The sequence below is a fragment of the Rattus rattus genome, chromosome 12 (assembly GCF_011064425.1).
Source record: "Rattus rattus isolate New Zealand chromosome 12, Rrattus_CSIRO_v1, whole genome shotgun sequence".
Taxonomy (NCBI): domain Eukaryota; kingdom Metazoa; phylum Chordata; class Mammalia; order Rodentia; family Muridae; genus Rattus; species Rattus rattus.
The window spans coordinates 48,490,682-48,517,270 of NC_046165.1; the positions used below are offsets into that span (position 1 = coordinate 48,490,682).

Below are 26,589 nucleotides of genomic sequence, written 5' to 3' on the forward strand. Positions count from 1 at the left end.
ATCAGCCCTTCACTTCAGAGTTGAAGCCACTTGTCTAAAGTTTCATTCCTGCACATAGTAGGGCTTGTTTCCTAGCAATCTCTGCTTTGCCATCAGTTTGGTTTTCTATCAGAAACAGTAGTGTTTGCTCCTTATACCTTAATATGTGTTAATATTATCTAGTTTATATTAATGTCTAGAATATTACAGCTCCTAGTGTTACTCATTTTATTTTCTCAGTTTTTATTACTTATTTGGTCTTCCGTGTTGATTTAAAAACAATTTTTACCAAATTGATAAAGCGCCAGTAAAACCTTTGTATTTTTAAGCCAGAGTATTATTTAAGAGGTATTTGCTGTTTGACCATGTAGAAATGTAGCTTCCTAATCCAAGCCTTCTTTGTCTCTTCGTATTTCCTTTGTAGAAAGTTGAGCATTTTTACTAAGAATTGCCTATCATACATAGCTTAAAAAAAAAAAAAAAGTACGAGGGGTTTGCGACTCCATAAGAGGAACAATATCGACCAACCAGACCTCCCAAAGCTTCCAGAAACTTAAAAAAATAAAATAAAATAAGTTTGGCACAGCAGAAATATAGAAAATTACTTTGGGCACTTAATACTTTTTCCTATTGTTTCTGTCTTTTCTTAAGGTATATCACTGATACCTAAAACTGTAAAGTGACTTTTGAAAAATATCATTAGCATATGAAACTTACGAGCGTATGTAGCCAGGTTTGACATAAAAGTGTAAATAAATACTGTTGATTAGTTATAGATAAAACTTGTTTTTAAATTTTTATTTTCAGCTTATTGTTTTCTTTACCCTAAGAAAAACAAAGCTGAATGCTACAGAACCACAGATGTAAGGATCAGTCTCCTAACAGATCAAGGTCCACAAATACATAGTTTGGGAATGTTTTCATCGCCTGCAGTTTGTTACCTACCCTTTGATATAAACACATGACAAAACCATCGCATGCAGTGAGCTTCCTCTCCAGTGCTAATGCACTGTAAGTGGATTGTAGATCAGTGGTTAATGTCGGTTACCTGACAGATTGTTAAGTGGAGTGTAATTGAATAACATGGCGGATCATTGACATTTATACTCGCTCTGGGTTCCCTGTGACCACTGCTGCAGTAGAGAGGTGAGTGAGTACATAGGACACTGAGGATCGAGGGAAGGGTTCCCTGGGGAGTTGGGCCAAGAAGGCATGGCCATGAGAGAAGAGGACAGGGAACTAACCAAAGGTTTCTCAAGAAACATCCTTAGAAGAAGTTCTAGAAGGTTTAGCCTGCCTTGCCTTCCCCTCTGTGTTATGTCCAGTAAAGATTTACTTATTTGTTGTATGTATGTGAGCACTCTGTTGCTGTCGTCAGACACACCAGAAGAGGGCATCGGATTCCATTACAAATGGCTGTGAGCCACCATGTGGTTGCTGGGAATCAAACTCACGAACTCTTGAAGAGCAGTCAGTGCTCTTAACCACTGAGCCACCTCTCCAGCCCCCTGTCCAGGACTTTTTTGTTGACTCCTACAGTAGTTCTGTCTGACCATGTCAGGTGCTGAGGCCCCAGGTCTCAAAATTACTGCCACATGTCTGTTCACTGCACCCACATCCTATTCTTCCCTAAGCCTGCTCTTCAGACTTTTTCTTGTTTTTTCTTGTTCTGCTCGTTCTAGCTCTTTCTCTCCACTTGCTGACCATAACCTTCATTTTCAAATGAACCCTTTGCTACAGACCCTCCAGTTTTAACAGTTGCCTCCCTATAGCTCAGTTTGGCATTCAGGACTTCTTCAGTCACAATTCCATCCTCTTGTCTATTCTCTGTTCTACTTTCTTCTTTCTCCTACTCTTGATCTCTTTTTTTCTTATTTTCTTTTACTCTCTCTTAAAACTTGTGAAATTTCCTCACCTTCATGGAATTGGCCTCCTTCTCCTGTGTCTCTGTTCTCCCTCTCCCCTTCGCATAGTAAATGCCTACTGGGGACATCTTTCTAAAACAAGCCTTTTCTTAGCCCTCCAGGCAGTCATTCCACCTTCTCCATGTTTTTGTTCTGTTCCTAATGAAGCTCTCCTACATGTTCTTGTTTGACTTTCTGGTCTTATCTCTGAGTTTGTTGAGAGACAGGTAGGTGTGTGGAGTTAGTTTAGAAATAGGGGCTGTGGTGGTTTGAAAGAAAATGGCTCCATGGGTTCATAGGGATTGGCACGATTAGGAGAGGTGGCCTTGTTGGAGTGGCTGTGGAGAAAGTGTGCCTGCAACTCAAAATGTAGAACTCTCAGCCCTCTCCAGCACCATCCCCATTCTCGGCCTTGCTTCCCATCCTGACAGTAATGGACTAAATCTTTGAAACTTACTCGTAAGCCAGCCCCAATTAAATATTTGCCTTTGTAAGAGTTACCTTAGTCATGATGTCTCTTCACAGCAATAGAACAGTAAGACAGGCTTTTGTCAGAAGAACATGACTGGGAAGAAGAAACATAAATGCATATTTAAGAGAAGTCTCAGACTATTAATAGAATCCAGTGTGGTTCGAGTCCTTGAGTGCGGTAGAAAGGAAACTCCAGTTTGTATATATTGGGCAACATGGATCATTGATGAGTCCTGTTCTGGAGAGGCGAGAGGTGGGAAGTTGAGAGAATTTCTCATGGGGGTAGAGTGTGTAGCATCTGGGATAAGAAGAAATAGGGTTTAGAAGATCCAATAAAGGAAATAGAGAAGGATAATAAATCAAAGAACTAAATAAGCAAACTTTCATAAGCTTATAAAAGCTGAGACAAAGCCAAGAATAACACTGTCTTCTATTTGTGAAGTCAGAAAGGTTTGCTTACTACCAGTCTTCATAGTCCTGGTGGTGTGGTGAAAATGTAAAGCAAGTATCCATGGTGTGTTTGTCTGGCATGAAGTGCTGTCACTGTTCTTAGCAGTATGTAATGAAGGCGGCACTTCACTTTGAACTGGTACTTTGTATTTATGATGTTATATCATCAAAGGACTATAATGTAGCATGAATGAAATAGAAGCTTTGTTGCTTGTAAGGGGTCCGTGAAGAATGGCAATGTAAAATCATAAAAAGACAAAGGGCTTGGGTTTTCTTAGTTTACAGCATGGAAGTTTGTTGAGCAGTAATTAATTGAACTGCTTCAGGTCAAGTCCGAAACCAGCATTTGTCTTTTGAAACTGTTTCTCGGGTGTTTATCTCCAGCTTTTATTATTCAAGTTTACTTCTAATTTTTAAAAAAGTGTACGGAGTCTCCTTTAGCCTTCTGTGCCTGCCCTTGATGGAGAGAGCCGCGACCATATGGCTAAAGCTCTAGCCACAGGACGGGCTGTGGGGCCTTTGCCTGTTTGCAGTCCTTTTGGCAGTCTTGGCTTTCTCTGTAATATCAGTATCCATGCCTCAACAGCTGGCCCTAAATGAGCTTCTCCCTTGAAAGCTCAGCCACCGTCTCTAATTTTTTTCTCCCTGACTTGATTAGGCTTTAGTTAGCACAAAAATCTCAAAAATGTTTGAAATGACATGCTAAAATTTACATTTTCTTTAAAGAAATTAATTTTGAATCTCAGCCCCCATTAGTGGCTATATACTGCCAGATAATCCCCACCTTTTCCAGCCTTTATATTTTCATGGAGTCACTAATGAGTTAGCCGTTTGCTATATTTGCTTAGTCACCATGGCAACAGTGTCTTGGTTAGTGTACACCTGGGTAGCTTCCTGCAGTTTGACATGATGCACAGCCAATAATTCTGATTCCCACTCACAGGTAGGTGGAATTTTGTAGCTGGTGCTTTTTAATTTACTGAAGAGAAGTTGTTTGATCCCACTGCTATATTGTGTTGGTACCCATCACATAGTCACAGGGTTGTAGAAATTTTAATTTAGAAAAATGATTCAGACTTGCGGTGATATATATATATATATATATATCTCAAAGTAGCTACCTAAGAAACAGTACCTTCCTCACTGTAAACACTTTATTTGACCTCTACTCTCAATATTTTTAGGAATCAATGACATTGAGGGTTACAATTGAGACTGCTTAATAACCACAAGTACTTAGCCTTAAAAACTTCAAATTCAGACTTCAGTGTCTTTGTTGTGGGGAGTGGGGGTGGAGTAGTTGTTGTTGTTGTTAGTGTTGAGACAAAGTCTCACTCTATAGCCCAGACAGTCCTCACACTCACTATGTAATCCAGGCAAACCTGGAACTCTTAGTCCTCTGAGGTGTATACTACTACACACAAAAAGCCTTGGGTTTTTGTTTTGTTTTATGTGTGTGAGTATTTTGCCTATATGCATCTATGTATGTCTGGTGCCCATGGAGGTTAGAAGAGGGCATCATATCCTCTGGAAATAGAGTTAACAGATCTTTCTGAGCTACCATTCGGGTGCTCAGAATGAACCCAGGTCCTGCAAGAGCATCAAATGCTCTTAACCACTGAGCCATCCCTTCAGCCCCTAAGCCTTCAGGGTTGGGTTTTTTGTTTGTTTGTTTGTTTGTTTGTTTGTTTTTAATATAATACAGATGAAAACTGTGAATGCAGTTCTCATCACAGCGATGCTTTCTCTCTTCGTTTGTCACCTTTCTGTTAGATCAGCCTCTTTGAATCTGTTTACCTCCTTTCTTACATACTTTCTATACTATTTTTGGATCTCACTATACAGCCCTAGTTGGACCCAAAGAGGTCCGGCCGCCTCCGTCTCTCAATTGCTGGGATTAAAGGCTTTGTGCTGTCATGCCTGTAGCGCCTAGCTTACGTAGCTACTACTACTTAAACTACACTTTCATGACTCTGTTTCCATTTTGTATGTTTGTTTACGGTGGTGGAGGAGGGAGGGGCTATATAGAAGACTGTTTCCTATTGTGTGTTTGCATAGGCCTGGATTAGTTATAGACAGGCCAATGACTATCATAAAGAAATTGCTGGACTAGAGAGACCCCGTTAGATCTGCTACACGGTATAAACTGGTCATGACAGTGCACGCCTGTGAAAGCAAGAGGATGAAGGTCATCATCAGCTTCTCACAAGCTCAAGACCAGTCCAGGCTAAATGAAACCTGTCATTTGCTGTTTCTTTTTGGCTAAGTTCTGTGGGGTTTAAATAGTTTCTTCTCTGTCTCATCCCTTATATAGTGGGATAATCCGAGTTATAGCTCTAGTTTTACATACTATGAGAAAAAGGGACAGTGGCATGTGGGTAAACTCAACACAGTTTCTAGCATGGACTAAGAACTCTTTACTGTCTGCCTGTTGATTTCCCTCAACATTGTGTTGGTGTTTAGGTAATGTAGTCCTTGAGAGCTTTTATGGCAAGAAACATAGGAGCTCATTAATCTTAGAAAGACTCCTAGTTTAGCTATATATATATATATAATTATATATAGCCAAGGCTGCATGGAGATAGTTGTGCTTGAATATTGTCCTGACATTAGGTGATCATTTTCTATTCTAAGAACGCACATGTTTTAATTCTTCAGTTTAATTTTCTGAACTTTCACCTACAGTGGCTTCTCAGGGTTAGAATTTGGAAGATTTCACAGTTTCTAGTAAAATACAGTGACTCTTCCAGAATGGTTTTACAGTAACATGGTCTGTTAGTTCTTAGGTTTGTAGATACTCAAGCCAGGAATCTGAGCTCGGTTATCTTTCTGCTGTTACTCTCACTCTTTATGCCCCAACTCACTTATACTCCAGTTTCTGTTAAATGTGTCTTCCAAATGATTTTTAAAATTTGATTATATTTTATGTTCTTAAGGTTTACCCTAATGCAGCAGTTCTCAGCCTATGGGTTATGACCCCCCAAGCTGATCTCATAACAGTAGCTCATAACAGTAGCAGAATTACAGTTATGAAGTAGCAATGAGAAATTTATGGTTGGGGTTGGGGAACTGTATTAAAGGGTTGCAGCTCCTGGGTTCGGTCCCTAGCCCCAGAAAAAAAAAAGGGTTGCAGCATTAGGAAGATCGAGAAACCATTGTCATAATGGAAATAATATACTTTCCTCTGAATTTGTACAGTAGCCTTCCCAGTCTCAGCCCCACACCCCCATTAACAGGGGCCCTGGAGTTTAGGCTTCCTTTAGGGAACTAAAAGAGTTGAGGATGGGCCATGCATGGGATCCCCAATTTTGTTCTGCTTGCCTACTCCTGGCTTTTATTTCATCATCTCCACAGATTGGAACACTACTACAGGCAAAACAGACATGTTGAGTATTTCTCTCTTCTGGCTTTGGCCAAAACTGTAACTAAATTTATTTTTCCATTCCAAAATACATGTAGATGAGGTTTTGAATCCAGAGAGCTAGTCCACAATGGCCAAGAACTGAAGAGAGAACACTTTTGTGTGGTGTGAATTACAGTCAGAGAAACAGGAGTTGTTGCTGTTTGGAGTTTTGGTTTTGAATTGGGTCTATCTATATGTGGGTTTGTGCACATTAGTACACATGCTAATGGAGGCCAGAGAGTTTCAGATTCCCTAGAGTGGGTGCCCATGGATGCTATTATTAGCTGCCCATGGGTGCTAGTAACCAAAGTTGGGTTCTCTCCAAGCACAGTCTGCAATCTATGTGCTTGGTATGTGCTAAGCCATCTCTCAGAGCACTGGTTTGTTTTTCTTTTTTTTTTTTTTTAATGTACATTAGTGTTTTGCCTGCATGCATGTCTGTGTGAGGGTATCTCCCCTGGAACTGGAGTTACAAGCAGTTGTGAGACAAGGTGTGGATACTGGGATTGAATCTGCATACTTTTGGAAGAACAGAGTAGGTAGTTAGTGCTCTTAACTGTTAAACCATCTCTCTAGCATCCAGAGCACTGTTTTTAAAGCACCCATTTATTTACTCTTTTGCTTTAAATTTCTGGTTTTCTGGTCTGGAAAGATGATTCAGCCTTTAATAGCACAAACTACTCTTCCGAACGACCACAGATCATTTCCCAGCATCCACTTGGGGCAGCCCATAGTTGCCTATAATATCACCTCCAGGGGATCTCATACCTTCTTCTAGCCTCCACCAGGAACTGCCCTCATATGCACATACCCATGTGCATATGCAGAGACACATATATACTCAGATATGAATTAAAAATTAAATAAAAACATTTGACTATAAAGTTATAAGTTAATAAACAAATATGATTCATGACTACCATAGCATTTAAAACATGTTTTCAAGTACTTTCTTTGTGATTAGAGGAGGAAAAAACTTGTTTCCCCTCCTAACCTTCTAAAGTGCACTAGAATTCTTCTAATGTACATGTGAATTAATTGTCCTATTAGGGATTCATGCCAAGTATCTAGATTGTTAAGCAGCTTACTAAACAAAGGTAATTCTTATGCCAATTCATGGTAATTCACGGTGGTACACCTTGAATCCTAGCTCTTAGGAGGCAGAATCGGGTGGATCTTGTGAGTTTGAGGCCAGGCAAGTCTATATAAGAAACAACCACGTAAAGGGATATTATATTCCTGAGTACAGTTTCTTGGAAATAACACTACTTTTTAATGTTCTGAAAATAAGACCTAGTCTTCAGACATAGTCAGGACACAGGCATTTCTCCTCATTCAGTCACACCTTTGTATGTGGTTGGCTACTTGGCTTTGTGAATTGAGTTTCCAGATTACATTATATTGAAAAGCCCAGATAATACTTGTTTTGATGTTGAAAGTACGTTGAAGCCAGCCGTGTTTAATTTAGAGCATTGTTAATAATAAAATAGAGTTGCAAATTGTCCTGGCACATCATGAGATAATGTTAAATGAATTATTTAGTGTTAAATAAAAAAGCCTATTAAACTATTTTAAACTATTCATGGTTAATGAAAATATTTTAAGATTAAGTTCTTTTGAAATACATTGTGTTTTCAGTCCATAGATTAACCTTTTGAATTTTGAGTCATAGGGTGTACTCTTTTAATTAAAACAAAATTCTGGGAATTGACATTTTTAATATATAATAGAAAGGTTAAATTTTTTGTATGAGCAGTTTGTTTAAAAGAAAACACAATGTATTCCATTATTTTAAGAATGTGGTGCCTTAAGAATAGACACAGCACAACTCTCTGATGAACTTGACTTTTAAAACTGAATGGGAGGTGCCTCATGATCATGAGTCAGGGCGCAGGGGTTACAGATTAATCCAGGGTGCAGGAGGTACAGGCTGCCATTTATAAAAGTCATGGGTGTTTATTGCACAGTTTAGAAGACTCACCAGCAACAAATCTTAAAACGTCCTAATTCTGATCTCCCATCTTTCATGTAGTTCCATGTCTTGAGAGCCAGAGAAGTGGCTCAGCAGCTATGAGCACACACTGCTCTCCCATGGCACCCATCCTGTGCTGCCCAGAACCACTTAGCACTCTGGCCCCATGAAGTCCAGTCCTTCTCTTGGGCACCCACATACATGCATGTGACACATGGAGACATGTATACACATAAGTAAAAATAAACCTTTTTTTTTTTTTTTTTGACAGTCTGAAGCTTTTATTCAGTGGGTCTCTGTGTCTAGAAGAAGGTGTCAGGCCTCTTGGTGGTGAAGTGTGGTTTGTGCTGGTGCCCACATGGTTGGGCAGTGGGAATTTGATCTGGGAGTCGTGGAACTGCTTGACAGCTGGCCGGTGGCTCTCGCTGCAATCTCTTCCACCTTCACGATCTGGATGGAGTGCACGTGTGCACGGTGTGTGGCACCCATGTCACGGTAGCACTGTATGACTATACCAGCGGTGAGTTCCCGGTACTCTCAGTACATGTTGTGAGTGCCACTGTGGGAGTCACGGCATAGCCAGGGGCCGAAGTTCTTCTTCAGCTGCAACACAAAGTACCAGAAGCAGGACTTTGCCATCATGTGGTTGGGTGCAAAGATGTGCATTTGGTACAGGGGCAGTACAGGGGCAGTACAGTGGCAGTGTGTGGCATGTTGGTGTTGGCAAGTAGTGCCCGACACCTTCATGGCAGTGCATGGTCATTCACCACCACTTACAAAAGGAAAATAGGGGTTGGGGATTTAGCTCAGTGGTAGAGCACTTGCCTAGCAAGCGCAAGGCACTGGATTCGGTCCTCAGCTCCTGAAAAAAAAAAAAAAAAAAAAGACCCTGCCTCAAAAGCAAAAGGAAAATAAACCTTTTTAAAAACTACAGTGCATATGCTGTTTCTAACCTGGTGTTTTGGTTTCTGGGCTGTATCCACTGCATCCATTAATTCCTTAGAGGCCTTACTGCGTTACGTTCTTGAGTGCACCTCTCAATGAGATTCATAAGTGATAAGCCCATTTCTTTTTCCAAAAATACTTTTATTTCATGCTTAATCTTCAATTATATGTTAGGCAGATATGGTAGGCACTTTCCTTAAGTATGTTACATTCTCTATTCTGATACCCTGCTGATGAAAAGTCTAAAGGTTCAATGATACCTTTTGTGTCTGTAAAAATAGTCACTTTTGAGAGCTGTTCTTTTTCCCTCTCGAAGCAGATTTTTGGATTTACTTTGCTCATAAACCAAATGCATTAATTTTTAAGGAACAACTTTAGTATATAAATTAGGACATAATAAATCACTGCTTAAAGTTATAGGCACTCGTGGAGTAGTGTCTTCATGTTATATGTGTGTTCGTTTGTGTTTATTTTTGTTTATTTTTTTTTCTGGAGGCAGTATTTTGAGTTATGTTTAATTCAGAGTTCTGCAGTGTTGTAGACCAGTGCTATCCAGTAGAGGTTTCTGTGGTGACAAGAATGTTTCAAGCATCAATGTCTGATCAAATAGCTACTAGTCACTGTACACTACCTGTTAATATGGGCTTTTTACATATCTTTATTTCTTCTCAGGACAGTAGAAGCCTTGGATTGATGAATTCTAGACAATAGTGATTTAAGACAATTTGTTTTGCTTGCAGAGTTTGGTTTACCCAAGCAGCATAGTTTCACAACTATAGCATACATTTAGTTTATGGGACTATTTTTTGCCTTGTAGTCCTGTTGTTGTTGTTGTTGTTGTTGTTGTTGTTGTTGTTGTTTTAGTGTTCCTAAGTGATTTGGTAACACTACTGTGGTGTTCTGAGCTTACTTGCTTATATATGATTTGTAATTGGTATAACCACAGGACCCACTCTGCTGAGCAGTGTATTAACAATGCCTTCTGTTTTTCAGATTGCAAATAGAAGAATCTTCCAAACCTGTAAGGCTCTCACAACAGCTGGACAAAGTTGTAACAACCAATTACAAGCCTGTCGCTAACCATCAGTACAATGTGAGTCTTTTGCATGTCTTTCACCAGCATCCTGCTCCTTTCAACATCACTTGCAGCTTGCTATGACCCACACGAAGCATAGAAAAGTGTTTGCTCTATATCACGAGCTATGTGGGACAAGGGAGCCACTGTGCAAATTACTCTTGGTCAGATTTTACAGAGTGCTAATAGCATTTTAGTTCTCATGTTTCTAATCACAAAATACTTCATAATTATGAATTTACCGATTTTTTTTGTTTTGTTTTGTTTTCTGTATCTCTATGGTTTACCATACCAGTTTTATTTAATATGCCAACAAACTTTCAAAGGTCATATATAAATATGTACAGCTATGTGTTCATTTTTTAAAATTATTTGAAAATTTTAAGGATCTGGAACAGTGGTGATTGTCCTTATGAATTATCAAGAGTATGCTGCTTTGGTAGAGCGCTTGCCTAGCAAGCGCAAGGCCCTGGGTTCGATCCCCAGCTCCGAAAAAAAGAATAGGGAAAAAAAAAAGTGTGCTGCTTCACTTGAGGTGTCACGGGCATCTTTATGGTCCTCCAGTACTGTGCCAAGTGAGGAAGGACTGCCTGGTCTTAAACCTTTCTGTTATGTAAATGTACAGAACGATGCGTTAGCGAGATGTATATTGTCTTCTTATGTATGTAAGCACATATATGTCTCAGTTACTTCTGTGAGTTCTTCATTAAAATGGCTTGTCATCTTCATTCCTTCCTTTTGAAGTGTAACTACTGTTACCCATGTGAGTAAAATTGATCGGTCCAGATATTCAACCCAAGCACTCTGGGTTGAATATTTCTGAGCTTCATTTGGAAAAATGCCCCACTAGGCTGGCCTGTGGGCAAGTGTGTGGTGCATTTTCTTGATTGATAGTGTGGGAGGGCCCAGCACTGTGTCAGTGCTGATCCTGTGCAGGACGACCTGAATGCTGTTAAGAAGGCAAGCTGAGCGAGCCATGGGGAGCAAGCCAGTAAGTGAGTGAGCCTCCTCATGAGTCTCTGCCTGAGTGCCTGTCCCGAGTGCCTTGGATGATGCACTGCAAGTTGTAAAATGGAATAAACCCTTTCCTCCCCGAGTTGCTTAGGGTCATGGTGTTTTATGCTTTATCTCAGCAATGAAGTCTCCAACTGAGAGAAGAGTCAAATGTTTAAACTTCTGTGTATCTTACTGTGGAACAGTAACAGAGCTTAAGGAGCCTGACGAAATGTGATGAGTTCCTAAAGAGAAAAGGAAATCTAAATAACAGTCAGTGGATAGTATCTTGTATTCTATACTATTGCCTAATTTCCTTTTGGTCTAGGTTTAGAAAAAATAAAAAATAAAACCTCTATAAGATGGGCCTTAAGCACCCAGACTTGAGTGCCCATAAAATGGTGTCTGGGTTCCTTGTCTTTATTTTGTATGAGATGGCAGATGTCTCAAAGGTAAAACAAGTGTCTTCAGTGGGCAGAAGATTCAAATCCATTCACGTGTCAACAGTTACCACCCTGACTGGATTAAAGGAGGCAGGAGGCCCTGTGTAGCCCCTAGTTATGTTTTAGAGGAAAGTAAGCTAAAGAAGATGAGAGGTCCAGGAGGCTAAGTGGAGTCAGCAGCATCAGGTAATCATTTCTCTGTTGTCTGTTGGTTGAGACAAGTAGATAGAGGGCAGTGTCCTTGTCCTCTTTTCTTCTTTTCTGTTTGTTTCCATTCTTAGCTCAGAACATTGTCATGTGTGGTGCTAGAATGAAATAAATTCTGAAAATGTACAAGTCGGTGATTTGGTGCTAAAACCATAGAATGTGCTTAAGCGCTATAGTTTTAAGAATCCAAGACAGTATGTACTGTCTATACATGTTCAAAACACTGTATACAGGACTCTACATGCAGCTTTCTGGGGCTATAAGAGACAGGAAAGTAACAGGACAGGATTGTGTTGGATTTGCTCCTTTTTGTCACCAACATGCTCTTCCTGTGGTTCCACAGTTGGCCTTTGTCCTCCTCTTTGGGACCAGGTATATAGGTGTGTAGGTACAGTTTTTACTCTGGTAGGTTTTTATCACAGTATAGGCAAGACATTTTTCCCGTAGGTTACAAAGAGATAAGTGCTTTCTGGGGGTAGGTGTGTGCGCGTGTGTGTGTGTGTGTGTATGTGTGTGTGCGCGTGTGTAAGTGTGTGAAAGTATTTCCCTTTGGGTCTAGAAATCATATTTCTAAAATTTATAATAGTAAGACAAGATATAATAATTATACAGTAATAGCTCTCCTGTTTAAGACAGAAAAACATCGAAAATGAAATTGAGAATTGAGGATTGGGTAAATGTTCTAAGTTATTAATTCTAGATGGTTAGGATCTAATATGTATTTACCCAAAGTTTCCTCCTCACAAATCCCTAGGCTTGCTGGCATTGTGGCAGCGAAGATGTATTGTCTGAGAAGCTATTAGGCAATCCAGTTGTCTTTTGGGGGTAAGAAGGGCAAGAGCTAGGGAAGTGTCTGTCTGGCTAGCCATGTCTGAGATATCTTCTGAGTAGCAGATGTTTGCCTGTGACTGAGAAAGTCCCCTGGTGACCACCTTCCTAAGCTGCCACCTCTTCCTGTTCTCTGCTTGTGCCTTCCTTAGATCCCAAGTTGGGACGCGGTGAGCAGTTCCTTTGAAGTGTGGAGCAGAGCTTTCTGTAGTATTAACCACCATGTCCCCCTGAATTCCATTGCAAATGCCCCCTGTGCTGCTGTAGACCATTAGCCCTAAGATGAAAGGCAAATCCCCTCTAGGAGAATTGAAGCTAGCCAGAGCTCTGGTAGTAGATAGAGCAGCTCAGACCTCTGCCTAGGTGGGTTTCTAAGTGACATTAGCACTCAGCCTGGCATGTAGAGCCTTATGCTTCAAATGCCTTCATATTGTGGCCTTTTTACTACTAAAGTTAGTACAAACTCATTATATTCTTTATGACGATATTGAGCTGTAAGACACCTGCTTTAACAATTTCTTCACATTAAGTGACATTTTAGTTTATAATAGCAGTTATAAAAATTGCCAATTTATTGTATAGAACCTTGCTTATTCATCCAAGAAAATTAATTTTTAAGATATTGAGAAGTCAACATGGTTTAAAATAAATAATTTAGAGATCACATAATAAAACTTTTAATAAAATTTAAATTAATATAATATTGAAATAATTTCAGAGGTTTGTAGAGTAGTGTGTCATGTGACTCAGTGATTCATTTTAATAGTTGAGGTGTTAAAAAAGAAAGTATACAATTACGTACATACAAAATACATAGTCGTACTTCTGGGGGAGGCAGCTTCAAGGGCATTGCCATGGTAAACAAGGTGGTTCTAGCAGAGAACACCCCAGGCCTTGCAGTATCAGCTTCTCAAGCTTGCTACTAAATTCAGGCCTTAGAGCCTATTAAGTAGTAAATATATGTGAATAGAAAAGTGGAAAAACTGACACTCCTGCTCAACAATGATTTATCAGTCACCCTCTTGAATAGAAACTGATAAACTAATCAGATCTGACAAGAACGTGGCTCTTTTCAAAATAGAAGCCGTTAGTCCCACCTTAAGGATGGCTGCCATTCTCCACCTGATTGATGAGTCACTTAGTTGTCTTTTTACAGAATTGAAACAACTCCAGGTTCTTAAAGCAAAAAGGAAGAAGTAGAAAATTGGCTTTCGGATATTTTATCAGTACGAAGTGGAAGGCTGTGGTCACGAGAGGGAAGGGTTCTGCTGGTAGGAAAGGAAAAAAGAAAAAACAACCCTTTCCTCCCGCTACCATTTTTCTATTGCCAGAAGGGCAACTGGACCGCAGCTGACAATCATTGGAGATGTAGCCAGTAGTCCCTGCCCAGCCCCTGCCACTGCCACTGCCACTGCAGAGACATGGAGTTAATGGCTTTGACTGAAAATAACTGGCCTTAACTTGTAGATTTTGTTCCTTATTCTGTTAGCCTTGTTAGTATAAACTTTGTGAGTTTGCAAGACTGTCGAAAATTAAGTGTCCTGAACATGAAGACAGATCACTTTTTTTTTTCTTTCCAGATCACTATATTTTTGAAAACAAAGAATGGGTTGTTTGTTTATTGTTTGTTTTCTGGTGGAGAAAGGTTATGTTTGTGAGTGTTCTTGTATGTGTGTACGTTTGAATGCCAGAGCCTCAACACTGACTGTCAGTTACTCTTTATGTTCTGTGAGCAGGGTTTCTAGGCTGAACCTGCAGCTCAGTGATCCAGCTAGACCGGCTGGCATCCAATAAGCCCCAGATCTCTGAATTCAGTTCCTCATTTTCTAGAATAATAATTTTATTTAATCTATTTTAATTTTAAAAAATTTATGTGCAGCTCATACTATCCATGTATTAATATAGGATAATAATTCACAACTTATTAAAATAGACATGTGTGATTTAGTCATTACATTTGTTGCTTGTAGAAATGTTGGGGTTTGGGGATTTAGCTCAGTGGTAGAGCACTTGCATAGCAAGCGCAAGGCCCTGGGTTCGGTCCCCAGCTCCGAAAAATAGAAAAGAAAAAAAAAAAAAAAAAGAAATGTTAATCAAAAAGGTATAATCAAGTCAGGCATGATGTTATATACTTTTAATCCCAGAACTCACTCTTAAGGCAGATGGGTGTCTGAGTTCCAGGCCAGCCAGGGCTACTTAAATAAACCCTGTCTTTAACAAAATGGAAAAGTATAATTAGGGGTTGGCTATGTACCTTGTTCAGTAAAGGACTTGCCTAGCACACAGGAAGCCCTGAGTTTGAACCCCAGCACTGCATAAAAGTGACCGTGGTTGTATATGCCTGTAATCCCAGCATGCTCAAGGTGAAGACAAACGGATCAGAAGGTTGAGCTATGTAGCAAGTTGGAAGCCAGCCTAGGCTACATAGGACCCTGTCTGAAATATACACTTAAGTGAAATTACTATGTAAGATTCCTGCTGTCCCCTCATCTCTGAGTCAAAGTAGAGGTGCCGTTGTCTTGGGGGGGGTCTTGTGTCATTGGCTGCCTGGGACTTTCACATGTCTCATAAAGAACTAACTGTCTGAATGGTGATTCTAAATGTGGCTTGTACGCTAGAGTCACCCAGAAGGATGCTTTCCTGAAGAGAAGGAAATGACTTCAGACCAAATGTGGATTGTGTTTTCAGCTCCTGGGTTATTCTAGTTTGCAGCCACCAGTCTAAAGACAGGCACTTTTTATAACTGTCTGCCATCTGTTGAGAGGGGTAGGGCTCTGTTGACGGCACCAGGAGACAGAGTCTAGGAAATCTAAGAAGTAACTATTTGTCTTTGTTACCATTCCTGCCCTCTTGTTCTGGGTTTAATAAAGGGCTTTTTACCTAGCTTTGGTGGTAGAGAAACTAAGAAAAGCTCACAGGAAGGCAGTTGTTGAATAATAGGGTGGTTACATAAAACCTTCAGGTGGCGCCTCCTCCCAAGAACTAGGAAGAAATTTTATGTTTATACACAGTCCTTTCCTTCTGTGAGCCAGCCAGCCACTACTCTCAAGAACTAAGGTTGTTGTGCTTTGAGTTTTTCAAAGTTAGGTGCATAGATTTTTAATTTTGTTCATTAAAGTAGATGCCTGTGAGACTATATCATAAGGGCTTTTCAGCAATATTTCCCTGCCATAGTTTAATATAAGAATACTACATGCCTTGTCCTTTTGAATTTGCATACGAAGGACTGGCCTGCTCAAAAGAATTACTTTTCTCCTAAGAGATGATGACACACCAATCAGAAATAGAAGCATTGACAGAGGAGAGAGGGAAGTAATCTTTCATAAGGATTTAAAATGCAAAACCATGATAGTCAAGGCTGTCACAGTCTCTTCGGAAGTTGGAATAAAAGCCTCACAAAGACTGCCTTGACAAAACAATCAGAGCAGTTCTGCAAACAACAGTCTAGAAATTTACAGACATCTGAATTACAGTATTTTAATTGGCAGTGGGTGGCATTTATAATTTAAGTCAGTGATTAAGGTCTCAGTAATAACAATTGAACATGTCTATGCTACATCCACTGTAGGTTTTCAGCTTGCAGCTACATTTTAATCTTGAGTGACTTGTTTTCTTGAGAAAATAAGTTAATAATTATCTGATAAATTTGGGGAATATAAACATTTATAACTGGAGACTAAGCTTAAAGTGCTGAGTTGACATTTGCCTCTAACAGTTGGCTCTGCAGTGATCTGGTCCATGGAGGCAGATAAAAAAGATCAGTAAGTAAAATTCTCAGGACATAACAACTGCTTCTGTTCTAGTGACTATCACAGCGATTTATTTCTTACCCTGGCTGCTGATGCGCTGGCTGTCCAGCTGCTCTCCATAGCTTCGCTCTACATTCCCAAGTTCATCAGTGAGAAGCTCAAGGGAAAGAAGCAGCCTCACCTCAGAGCCGTCTTCTCCTAGACACAGTGGTTCTCAGTATCAACAGTCTGTTTGCAGAGCCTATTTATAGTGTTAAATTGAGTAAAATACTAAGGGCACTGTTTTGATACTTTGTGTCTTAAAAAAAAGTTACTCCAAAGCCTTAGCGTTGTCCTAAGTTCAGTGCTGGGTATTATTAGTGGGGCTAAAGAGATGGCTGGAGATTGGCTGCTCTGCCACAGGACTGGGGTGTGATTTCCAATCCCCCCGTGGTGGCTCATAACTCTGTAACTCCAGTCCCTCCTCTGGCCTTCATGAGCACCAGGCCCACACATGATGCACCGACAGACACCCATACACAACACCTCCCTGTACACATGAGAGGGAAACAGCAGCACTGGGTGCTAACTGCTCGATGCAGTAGGTCTCTTCTGTGACATGAACACTGAGGAGCTGCTGGGCCGAGAACGCCACAGACGAGGATTTGGATTATGAACCTGTTAAACAGCCTTTTTCTGTAAGTCATCCACAGTTTGAACCCCAGGAACAGTAAGGATTCTGTTATCCTTAAAGAATGTAGGTAGGGTTAGAGTCCTAGACCTAAAAGCTCTCTGAGGAGGACTGGTATTTTCATTTTCATCATTGCTGCTTAGATACCTAGGTTTTCAGATTTGGCTTGGTGATTGGGGGTTTTGTTTTGCTTTAAGCATGTCAGTAACTTGATCTTCTGTAGCTGGGGATGACCTCGGTCTGCCCCACCCTGTGTGCGTTTCCCTGGAAAAGGTAAAACGCACTGGGCAGGATGGCACCCAGCTTTATCCTAACACTCCGGGGGCAGATCTCTGGTGGATCTCTGAGTTTAAGGCTAGCCTGGTCTACAGAGTAACTTTTCCAGGACAGCCAGAGCTACAAAAAGAAAACCTGTCTCAGAAAACCAAAAAAAGAAAAACACACACACACAAGAAAAGCGGGGTGTGGTGCTACAGGATTATAGGCCTAGTGCATATTTGGGGTGAGAACATGCCAAACAGGAATTTGTCATATAATTGACTTTAATCTTCAGTGTTGATTTGAACTTTTTTGTTATCTATTCTAAAATCTTACCTTTGAGTCAGACCTTTCTGGCTTGATTGATTGACACACACACACACACACACACACACACACACACACACACACACACACACACACACAGAGAGAGAGAGAGAGAGAGAGAGAGAGAGAGAGAGAGAGAGAGAGAGAGAGAGAGATCTATCCCACTGTCCAAGTAGAATGTGAGCCACCTTGCTTTACTGGCAAGATTCTGAAGTCCTTTTCCTACAGATCTTCCAGCGTGTGCCCCCCCCCCTCCTGAGCTCAGTTTCTCCCATATTCTTCCAGCATAAATTAAAGCTGGGGTGAGGCTGCGCTGTAATGCTTAGGCTCTTGGTTGGATCCTGGTCTCCGCACTTTCTTTCTCCCCAGTATGCTTGCTCTTTCTCTTAGTTTGTCTTTCGGACCAGAGAAAGCGCTTATCTTTCTAAGTCCTTCAGAGCTGCACATAGGTGTTTTTCTCTATGCTCTTTTCTTTTCTTTTTTCTTTTCTCTTTTCTCTTTTTGCTACCGAGCCAAGCATTCTACCTCTATTCCCAGCCCTTTTGTTATTTTCTAATTTGAGATAGTCTTGCCAAGTTGCCCAGGCTGGCCTTAAATTCACTCTGTAGCCCACACAGCCTTGAACTTTTGATCTTGTCTTGGCCCTAAAGTACCTGGGATTACAGGCCTTGCCTCACTGAGAAAAATCTATTGCTGGCATGCAGCTGGAGGTTTTTGTCTCCATTGTGAGCTTGTCCTAGGACGTTCAGAGAACATAAGCCTCTTCCTCAGTCTGGAGTTCACACCGTAGTTCATTGTTAGCTCTGAAGTTCGTGTGCAGTTTTAGAGCCGGTCTCACACTGCAGCCATCCCCATGTGCAGGCCTTGGTCTCTGCTGGCCTCTCCCAGGCCCCCAAGGCTTTCCTTTCCCAGGGAGCTTTGAGACTGACCTTCCTCCAGCAAATCACTCTTTCAATAAAAAGTTAATAGTAATAAACTTAACCAACTGAAGTACATAAATAGAAGCTGTGTATTTTCTCCCTTTTTTATGTGTGTGTACACACACGTGCAAGCACATATTTGTGGAGGCCACTGAACCATAAACTGCTTTTTTTACCTTTTCTTTTTCTTCCTTTGAGACAAGGTTTCTCACTGGCATGGAGCGCTTCAGAAGCTCAGGTATCTGCCCTCCCAACCCTGGGATTACGAGTACTCCCCACTCTGTATGTCTTTTTACCTGCTTCTGGGGGTGGAACTCAGGCTCTCCTGCATTTGCCAACTGAACTATCTTCCCGGTTTTCAGTGCAAAGATAATTTTCTACAAGTGGTTAATACCAGGAGGATAACAATGGCATCAAACTACTTTTCAAATTTTATTGACATTTGTTAATTGTACAAAACACTAGGTTTCATGACAACATTTCATACATGTCTGGTACATGTTGATCATCTCAAGCCCCTTTTAACATACCCTGCTCCCTCTCCTCCTCCCCTTCATCTACCTTCAGCGCTCCTACTTCCGTGTATTATCTCTAGCTTCCTTTTTTCTGTTGATTGTTGTTGTTATTGTTATTATTACTACTGCTACATGTTGTCTTAGGGCTACTGTTGCTGTGATGAAACACCATGATCAAAGCAACTTGGGGAGGAAAGGGTTTATTTGGTTTGTACTGCTGTATTACTGTTCATTATTGAAGGAAGTCAGGACAGGAACTCTAACAGGGCAGGATCCTAGAGGCAGGAGCTGATGGAGAAGTCATGGAACCCAGGACCACCAGCCCAGGGATGGCCCCACCCTTCTCAACTTAAGTTCAGATAACTTGGGTTTAAGGTCAGGTTGGCACCAAACCTGTGTGTGCGTGTACATACATCCCAGCTACTGGGTTCGTCTAGTGTTGCTCTTATATAGAACACTGACCACTTGTATTGGATAACCAACCGGTTAGGGGCTCATCCCTGGGGAAGATGTGACTCTGTATTTCCACGGTCCTCAGTTGCTATGGCCCTTCATTTAGAGGCACGACTTGGAGATTCTCCATTCGAGCTGCGTGTCAGCTGTCATTCAGGTTTTGGTTAGGCAACTCTATATAGTGCTGCAGTTAATGGGTGCAGCTTGTCACATACAGAAGATACTGTCTCACGTCAGATGTCCTGATCCTGTGGCTTTTCATGGTCTTTCCACTCCCTCCTCTGCCATGTTCCTGGGTTGTGTTGTGAATATATCTGTTGGTGATAGGCATCCCAAGGCCAGTTGTTCTCCAGTTTTGGCCATTTGTAGCTTTTTGTAATGTTCTCCATCTGCCTCAAAAAGAAGCTTCGCTTGTGAGAGCTGAGAGTTGCTTCCCATTCTGATGTGTGTGAAGATGATGTCTTGATTTTATTTGAATAAGAAGTATTTTTGTGGTAAAAATTAGAGAATATTATACATGGAAACTTCGAGGACACCTGATGTGAGATAAAATGAAAATGTAGAAAAAATAATTTACTGGCATCAGCGCTGAGTGTATCTACCTTTCTTGTTGCGGAACCTACTTCCGTGTACAGTGGTAAAGCATGGGCTGAGAGAGGAGGAGGCTGACTTTGCTCCCCTGCTCTTCACTAGTGCTCCCCAGACTTCCCAGTTGAACCTGTGCTGGAACAAGCCTGTGCCCTAAACTCCTAGAGCATGGAGTTTAATTCATAAACGTATCTCACTGTACCTTGATTAATCAAAAACTAAGAAGTGCATGTTAGCTTCTGGGCTAACCAGGAAGAAACCCTCCTTGGGGAGAAATGAATGTGTTAAATAAAGCTTCACAAGAGACTGAAAGTGGTTTACAGACCACTGTTACAACTGTCCTGAACCTGAAAGGTAATGGGAGTCCCTGCCGGAGGCCTGATGCTGTAAAACTTTAAGTGAGGTTTCAGGTGACTCAGACTTTCCAAATGATTTCTTTTTTTTTTTTTTTTTTTTTTCTTTTTTTTTTTTTTTTTTTTTTTTTTTTTTTTTTTTTTTTCCAGAGCTGAGGACTGAACCCAGGGCCTTGCGCTTGCTAGGCAAGCGCTCTACCACTGAGCTAAATCCCCAATCCCTCCAAATGATTTCTTTCCAGATGTTGAGTTGATACCTTTCTTTTGTTTTTGCCTACAGATTGAATATGAAAGGAAGAAGAAAGAAGATGGAAAGCGAGCTCGGGCAGACAAACAACACGTCCTAGACATGCTGTTCTCAGCCTTTGAGAAACATCAGTACTATAATCTTAAGGACTTGGTGGACATCACAAAGCAACCTGTGGTATGTATACATTTCTAGTGATCTTTAAGTATACCAGACTTCATTAGCATATCACTAGTGAGGAGAAACGTGATTATGTCAACAATCAGAAAACAGATTTTTTTTTTTTTTTCCCCCAGAGCTGGGGACCGAACCCAGGGCCTTGTGCTTGCTAGGCAAGCGCTCTACCACTGAGCTAAATCCCCAAGCCCAGAAAACAGATCTTAACATAGCTTTATCTTTCGAACATCCACTTCATTACTTTAGATTTAAAATACATGTAAGAGCTATTAAAATGGCTCAATTTGTAAAGGCACTCAGTTCAAATGCTGATGATGCCCAGAGCTTACTGTGGAAGCAGTAAACCCACTCCTGGAAATTATCTTCTGACTGCTACACACACAGCCAGGCACTTATGTGTGCGAGCATGTTTGCACACATGATAATGTTAGGGCCTGGAGAGGTGGTTCAGTGGTTAAGAGACTAGGTGCTCTTCTAGAGGACTCAGATTTGACTCCTTGCACTCACTATCTTAACATCAATCTGAGATCTGTTAAGCAATTTGCAGTCTTTTTAATTTTTGCTAAAATGTCCATGATTCAGTATTAGCGATTCAGCTAATAACTTAATTCCCTTTGGCAGTACAGCCTGAGAAACAGCATCCATGCTAGATTAAAATATTTTTAAAGAATAATTTGTTAACAAGCTGTATTTCTTCTGGTTATAATGAAGTCTACCTTTGTTATTTTGTATGTAAATATGCCTACAGGAAAGACTATCCCAGACAATGAGCGCAGTTGATGTATTCCTACAGAATGAAATGTACACACAGTTAGACAGGAAAGTAGGCAGAGTAGAGAGGGGGGCATTCTAGTAATGGTAGAGAAGCAAGTTCCTCAGTCCTTGTTCTTAACACAGGGTATTGGGCTTATTTGCTTCACATTGAAGGAAGGGGTTTATTAGAATGTCTATCTGGAGTAGATAGGTACTTAGGGGCTCCAATAAAAAGATCCCAAAATCAAGGCCAGGGTGGACTATATAATACATATGTGGTCTGTCCCCAAAAACTGATTCAGTTCAGACTGTTGTTGCTGTTACTGCACGTCACTCTTTGTGTGGGGATGTTTTGCCTACATGTGTGTCTGTGCCTGGGGAGGCCAGAAAAGAATATTGGATGCTGGGAATTGAACCCAGGTCCTATGAAAGAGCAGCTGGTGCTCTTAAACACTGAGCTAACTCTCCAGCCCTGGTCAGATAATTACTATGTTGTGGTACTTAGTGAGGTTTTTGTACTAGATCTTCTTCACTAATGATCTAGAGTGGACCTCAGGCGATCTAACTTAATGAGTGTGTGCAGACATAGATTTTCCAGAGAACAGATGGTAGCTTGTATCAAATTCTTGTCTGATGTGGAAAGGAAGTCTGCTGTACGAGAGAGTCATTTAGAAGCCACACTACCTCAGCAGCCAGATCGTTTTTGGAGAGGAGGTCTTGTCATGTACCTACTGAGACTTGCCCTTTTGCCCAGACTAGCCTCAAGTTCCTGTTTCTCCTCCCTCGGCCTTCTGAGGGCAGGTTTGTGCCAGCTCTGCCTCTTCACCCACAGCAAATCCTTGACAGCATTGCCACGCCATTACTCTGCACACTACCCTTCCCAGTGCCACTGTTCTCACACTCGCACTCCTCCCCTTGCCCTCTCTCCTCTCCTACCTCTCTCCCACCCCTCTCCATCTCTTACACATCCCATCCCGTGCTGCCCTGAATTGGAATGGCCCCCATAGACTCAGGTACATAAGTGCTTGGTCCATAGGAGGTGGCACTATTAGGTGTGTTTTTGAAGGAAGGGCGTCACTGTCACTGTGGGGTGGGCTTTGAGGTCTCAGGTGCTCAAGCCAGGCTTAGTGTGGCACACAGTCTCCTGCTGCTGCCTGCATATCAAGATGTAGAACTATTAACTCCTTTTTCAGCACCATGTCTGCCTCATACTGCCGTGCTTCCTACTGTGACATTAATGGACTAAGCTTCTGAACTGTTAGCCAGCCCCAATTAAATGTTGTCTTTTATAAGAGTTGTCTTGGTCATGGTGTCTCCTCACAGCAAAAAAAAAAAAAAAAACTAAGACACACACCCCCTCCCCACTTTCTTGCCATCTTGCTGCCTCACTTATATGCATACCTAACTTGCCGTCAGACTCCAAGTCTTCTATCACAGCTCTGCAGTTCTGGGGCTACCACCATACTCACCTCTAGTAGTCTTCTCTTTTTTTCTGTTCTATTTTCTTCCTAAAAACTTTCATTTCTGCAAGCAAATTTGCTTATCATGGAGACTACCCTAGGGTGCTCTTTCTGACATATATCATAATATATAGCTTACGTAGACAACCAGAACAGTAGAAGTTTCTCAAAAGTTAAGCCACTTTGAAAAGGTCAAACTTTATAACCTGATACAAAATCAGGAACTTGATATCCCTTAAACAGGATGTTAGTATGTGATTCAGTTTTTAGCTTTTTTTTTTTAACTCTCTATAAAATGTGAAACATTTGGGGGTTGTAGGGATGGCTTCGTGGTTAGAGTGCTAGCTGTTCTTCCAGGGGACCAAGGTTTGATTCCCATTACCACATGACATCACATAACCATCTAGAACATGGGGATCCAGTGTTCTCATCTGGCTCTCATGGGTACCAGATATGCACAGACAGGCAGGCAGGCAGGCAGGCAGACCACTCACCTACATGTAATAAAATAATAATTTAAAAGTGATAATAAAAATAAAATATGAAACATCAGAAGGAAACCTGTTATTTCTCCCCAGGACTTGGTGAAGTTTAGCATTTGCTGTGTTTTGTCTAGTATTCCTCCATGTATAGAAACACACATAACATTTCCTTTAAAAATGCAAGCCATTGGGCTAGAGAAATGGCTCAGCGGTTAAGAGCATTGTCTGCTCTTCCAGAGGTCCTGAGTTCAATTCCCAGCTACCACATGGTGGCTCACAACCATCTGTAATGGGATGCTCTCCTCTGAAGAGAACTACAGTAATAACATATAAATAAAATAAATAAATCTTTTTAAAAAAAAATGCAAGCCATTGAAAAGTTAAATAGTACCCTTGAAACATGAAACTGCCGAGGGAACCCTGAGAGCTGACACACTGCTTCTGGTGCCTCCCCTTTACTAATGGATATTTGTGTTAATGTCATAGATTATAGCTGAGCCTCATTTCCTTGAGCTTTATCCTCCTGGGTATATTTATAATTTTGTCTGTGTGGATGCACATTTAGAAGTTTGAGGATAGTCTGGGAAATTAGTTCTGTCCACCATGTAGGTTCAGTGAATCAAAATCAGGTCATCAGGCTTGCTATAGACACCTCTACCACTGAGCCATACCACCAGCCCCCACCCCACCCCCTGTGGATCACCTTTTAATTCATAATAGACAGTTGGATAATTGGCATGCGGTTTGAGATGCAGGAAAGGCAGTGCAACTTTGTGCCCATACTTACGTAGTCCTGCCCAACAAACACTTGCTTCTTTGCAAAGTTGGTGCTCCATAAACAAAGCAGTTACAGCACTGTATCAGCATTTGGGTGGGGTTGGCCCAGGACTCGTGGTTCATTTCCAGATAGGCCTAAGTAAAGATCTGAGTAAATAAAGATCTGCAGAAATGGTCAGCGGCTAAGAGCCCTGGTTGTTCTTCCATAGAACCCAGGTTCAGGTCTCAGCACCCACATGGCAGCTCACAACTTTAGGTCCAGGGGATCCAATGCTCTCCTCTAGCTTCCAAGGGCACCAGGCTTGCATGTGATGTACATACATAGATGCAAGCAAAGATAGGCCTACAGTGGAAAATAAATAGATTTGGGGCTGGAGAGAGAGGTGGCCATGATTAAGAGTACTTGTGCTCTTCTTGGTGTCCTAGGTTTGATTCTCAGTACCCATATGCTGGTTCACAGTGTCTGTAACCAGGTGGGCATACATACAGACCAAATACCCATAGACAGAAAATGAAACAATCTTTCTTTAAGGATTTGAGTAAATATAATTTAAGTGAAATTTGTAATCAAGAGTATATAGTGTCTCTCCAAGGATAAAATAGCTAGAGAACTTGAAATAGTCTGCATCTTTCCCAACAAACCTAAAAGTTTTCAAGCATATCCTACAAGGAGTCTGTGAACTGGTGGTGATTTTCAATTACAAGGGATAGAAATACAAACTAGCATCAACAAAAATAGGATCCATTGCCTCACGTTGCTGTAAAGTTCCAGAACATGGCTTTAGAGATAGCTTGAACTAGTTACTAGTATTTTCTAGATAGAACTGTTCCTTCCACTTTGTTCATCTTTGTTGTTGTTGTTTCTTTATAAGCAGAGACTTGCCTATTAGGGTAGCCAAAATGGCCTCGTGGCAGCTAACAGCTGCTCAGAGATCTACCCTGGTTATTCCTGTAAAAGCCCCAGGGAGTTGCCTGTCTATCTCTGGACCAATCAGATCAGGCTAGGAAATGCTCTAGCCTCCCAAGACCCGCTGGTCTCCTTCCCCGTACTGTCTAATCAGTAGTGATTTCAGGTATAATGTAGTCAAAGTAGAACTCAGGAGAGGGAAGGGGTAGCTGCTGTACATTACAGTTTATGCATGTGGAACCACTGGATATCATTCCTCAGGTGCTACCCTTTGTTATTCTTTGACACATGGTCTCTCAGTGGCCTGGGCTTTAAAATTAGTCTTAGGTAGCTGGTCAGCAAGCCCTACCTGTCTCTGCCTCTCCTATGCTGTGACTACAAGCACACCCTTCCATGCCCTTTGTGACAAGGGTTCCAGGGACCACACTTAGGACATCGTGCTTGCTTGGCAAGCAGTTACTGACTGAGCCATCCCTACAGTTCCAGAGCAGAACTTGATTTCTGTACCTCACAAGCCTGTAGTAAGTGACAGTCGCACCCAAGTTGCTCAAGCCAGGTGGAACTCCCTGTCATCTAGCTACAAATCCTGGCTTGTAGGTCTCCCGCTTCCGTTCTTAAAATAAAGATAGCATAGAGACAGCTGATTTCTACCCAACAGGCCCAGGGCAGTGCTGCAGCTTGGACACAGTTGTCCTAACCTCAGCTGAAGAGGAAACGCATTATTGTGTCCTGATGTTTATTCCAGCACATAGATAGATCTGTGGACAGTGAGGAGGGGAAATGTGGGTTTGGTTTTTTTCTCAGTATGAGATTCCTGTCTGCTTCTTATGTAGTGTCATTGATTATGTAGTGTCATTGATTATGTAGTGTCATTGATTGTGCTCAGGTGTACAGAAAGTAGAGCACAAGCTTGCTGTTTGCTTGTTCAACTCCTGGTCCCAAAGGGAATGTGGGTCTGCTAGTAGTTAACATTTATTCCAATGCACTGTCTAATAACTACTGTGTGTTACCATGCACACTCTGTCTTCTCTGTCTCATTTCATTCCTTTGTCTCTGTTCTTAATAGTTTTCAATTCCTATTCCTTCAGTTCTTGAAGTTAATATCAATGATGCGAGATTTTCCAATAGACTGTATTAATTGATAATGCTCCTTTTTGAGAATAATTATTTCTGATTCATGAAGAGGAGTCGTAATTAAAAGTTTTAAAATAGGAAATGTTGCACTAAGATAAATAACTGTTGAATATAAGTAGGTAAGTTTTAAATACATTTACAAAATTCTA

At 41.1% G+C, this 26,589-nt stretch overlaps 1 protein-coding gene across 1 annotated transcript in view; it reads left to right on the forward strand.

Moving 5' to 3' along the window:
• Gtf2f2 (general transcription factor IIF subunit 2) overlaps nt 1-26,589 on the forward strand; it is a 121,968-nt gene that overhangs the window by 87,121 nt on the left and 8,258 nt on the right. Inside the window, exons 6-7 of the mRNA XM_032917430.1 lie at nt 10,118-10,217; nt 20,784-20,927. Of these exons, the coding sequence (XP_032773321.1) occupies nt 10,118-10,217; nt 20,784-20,927 (244 nt within the window). The remainder of the gene's footprint in view (nt 1-10,117; nt 10,218-20,783; nt 20,928-26,589) is intronic.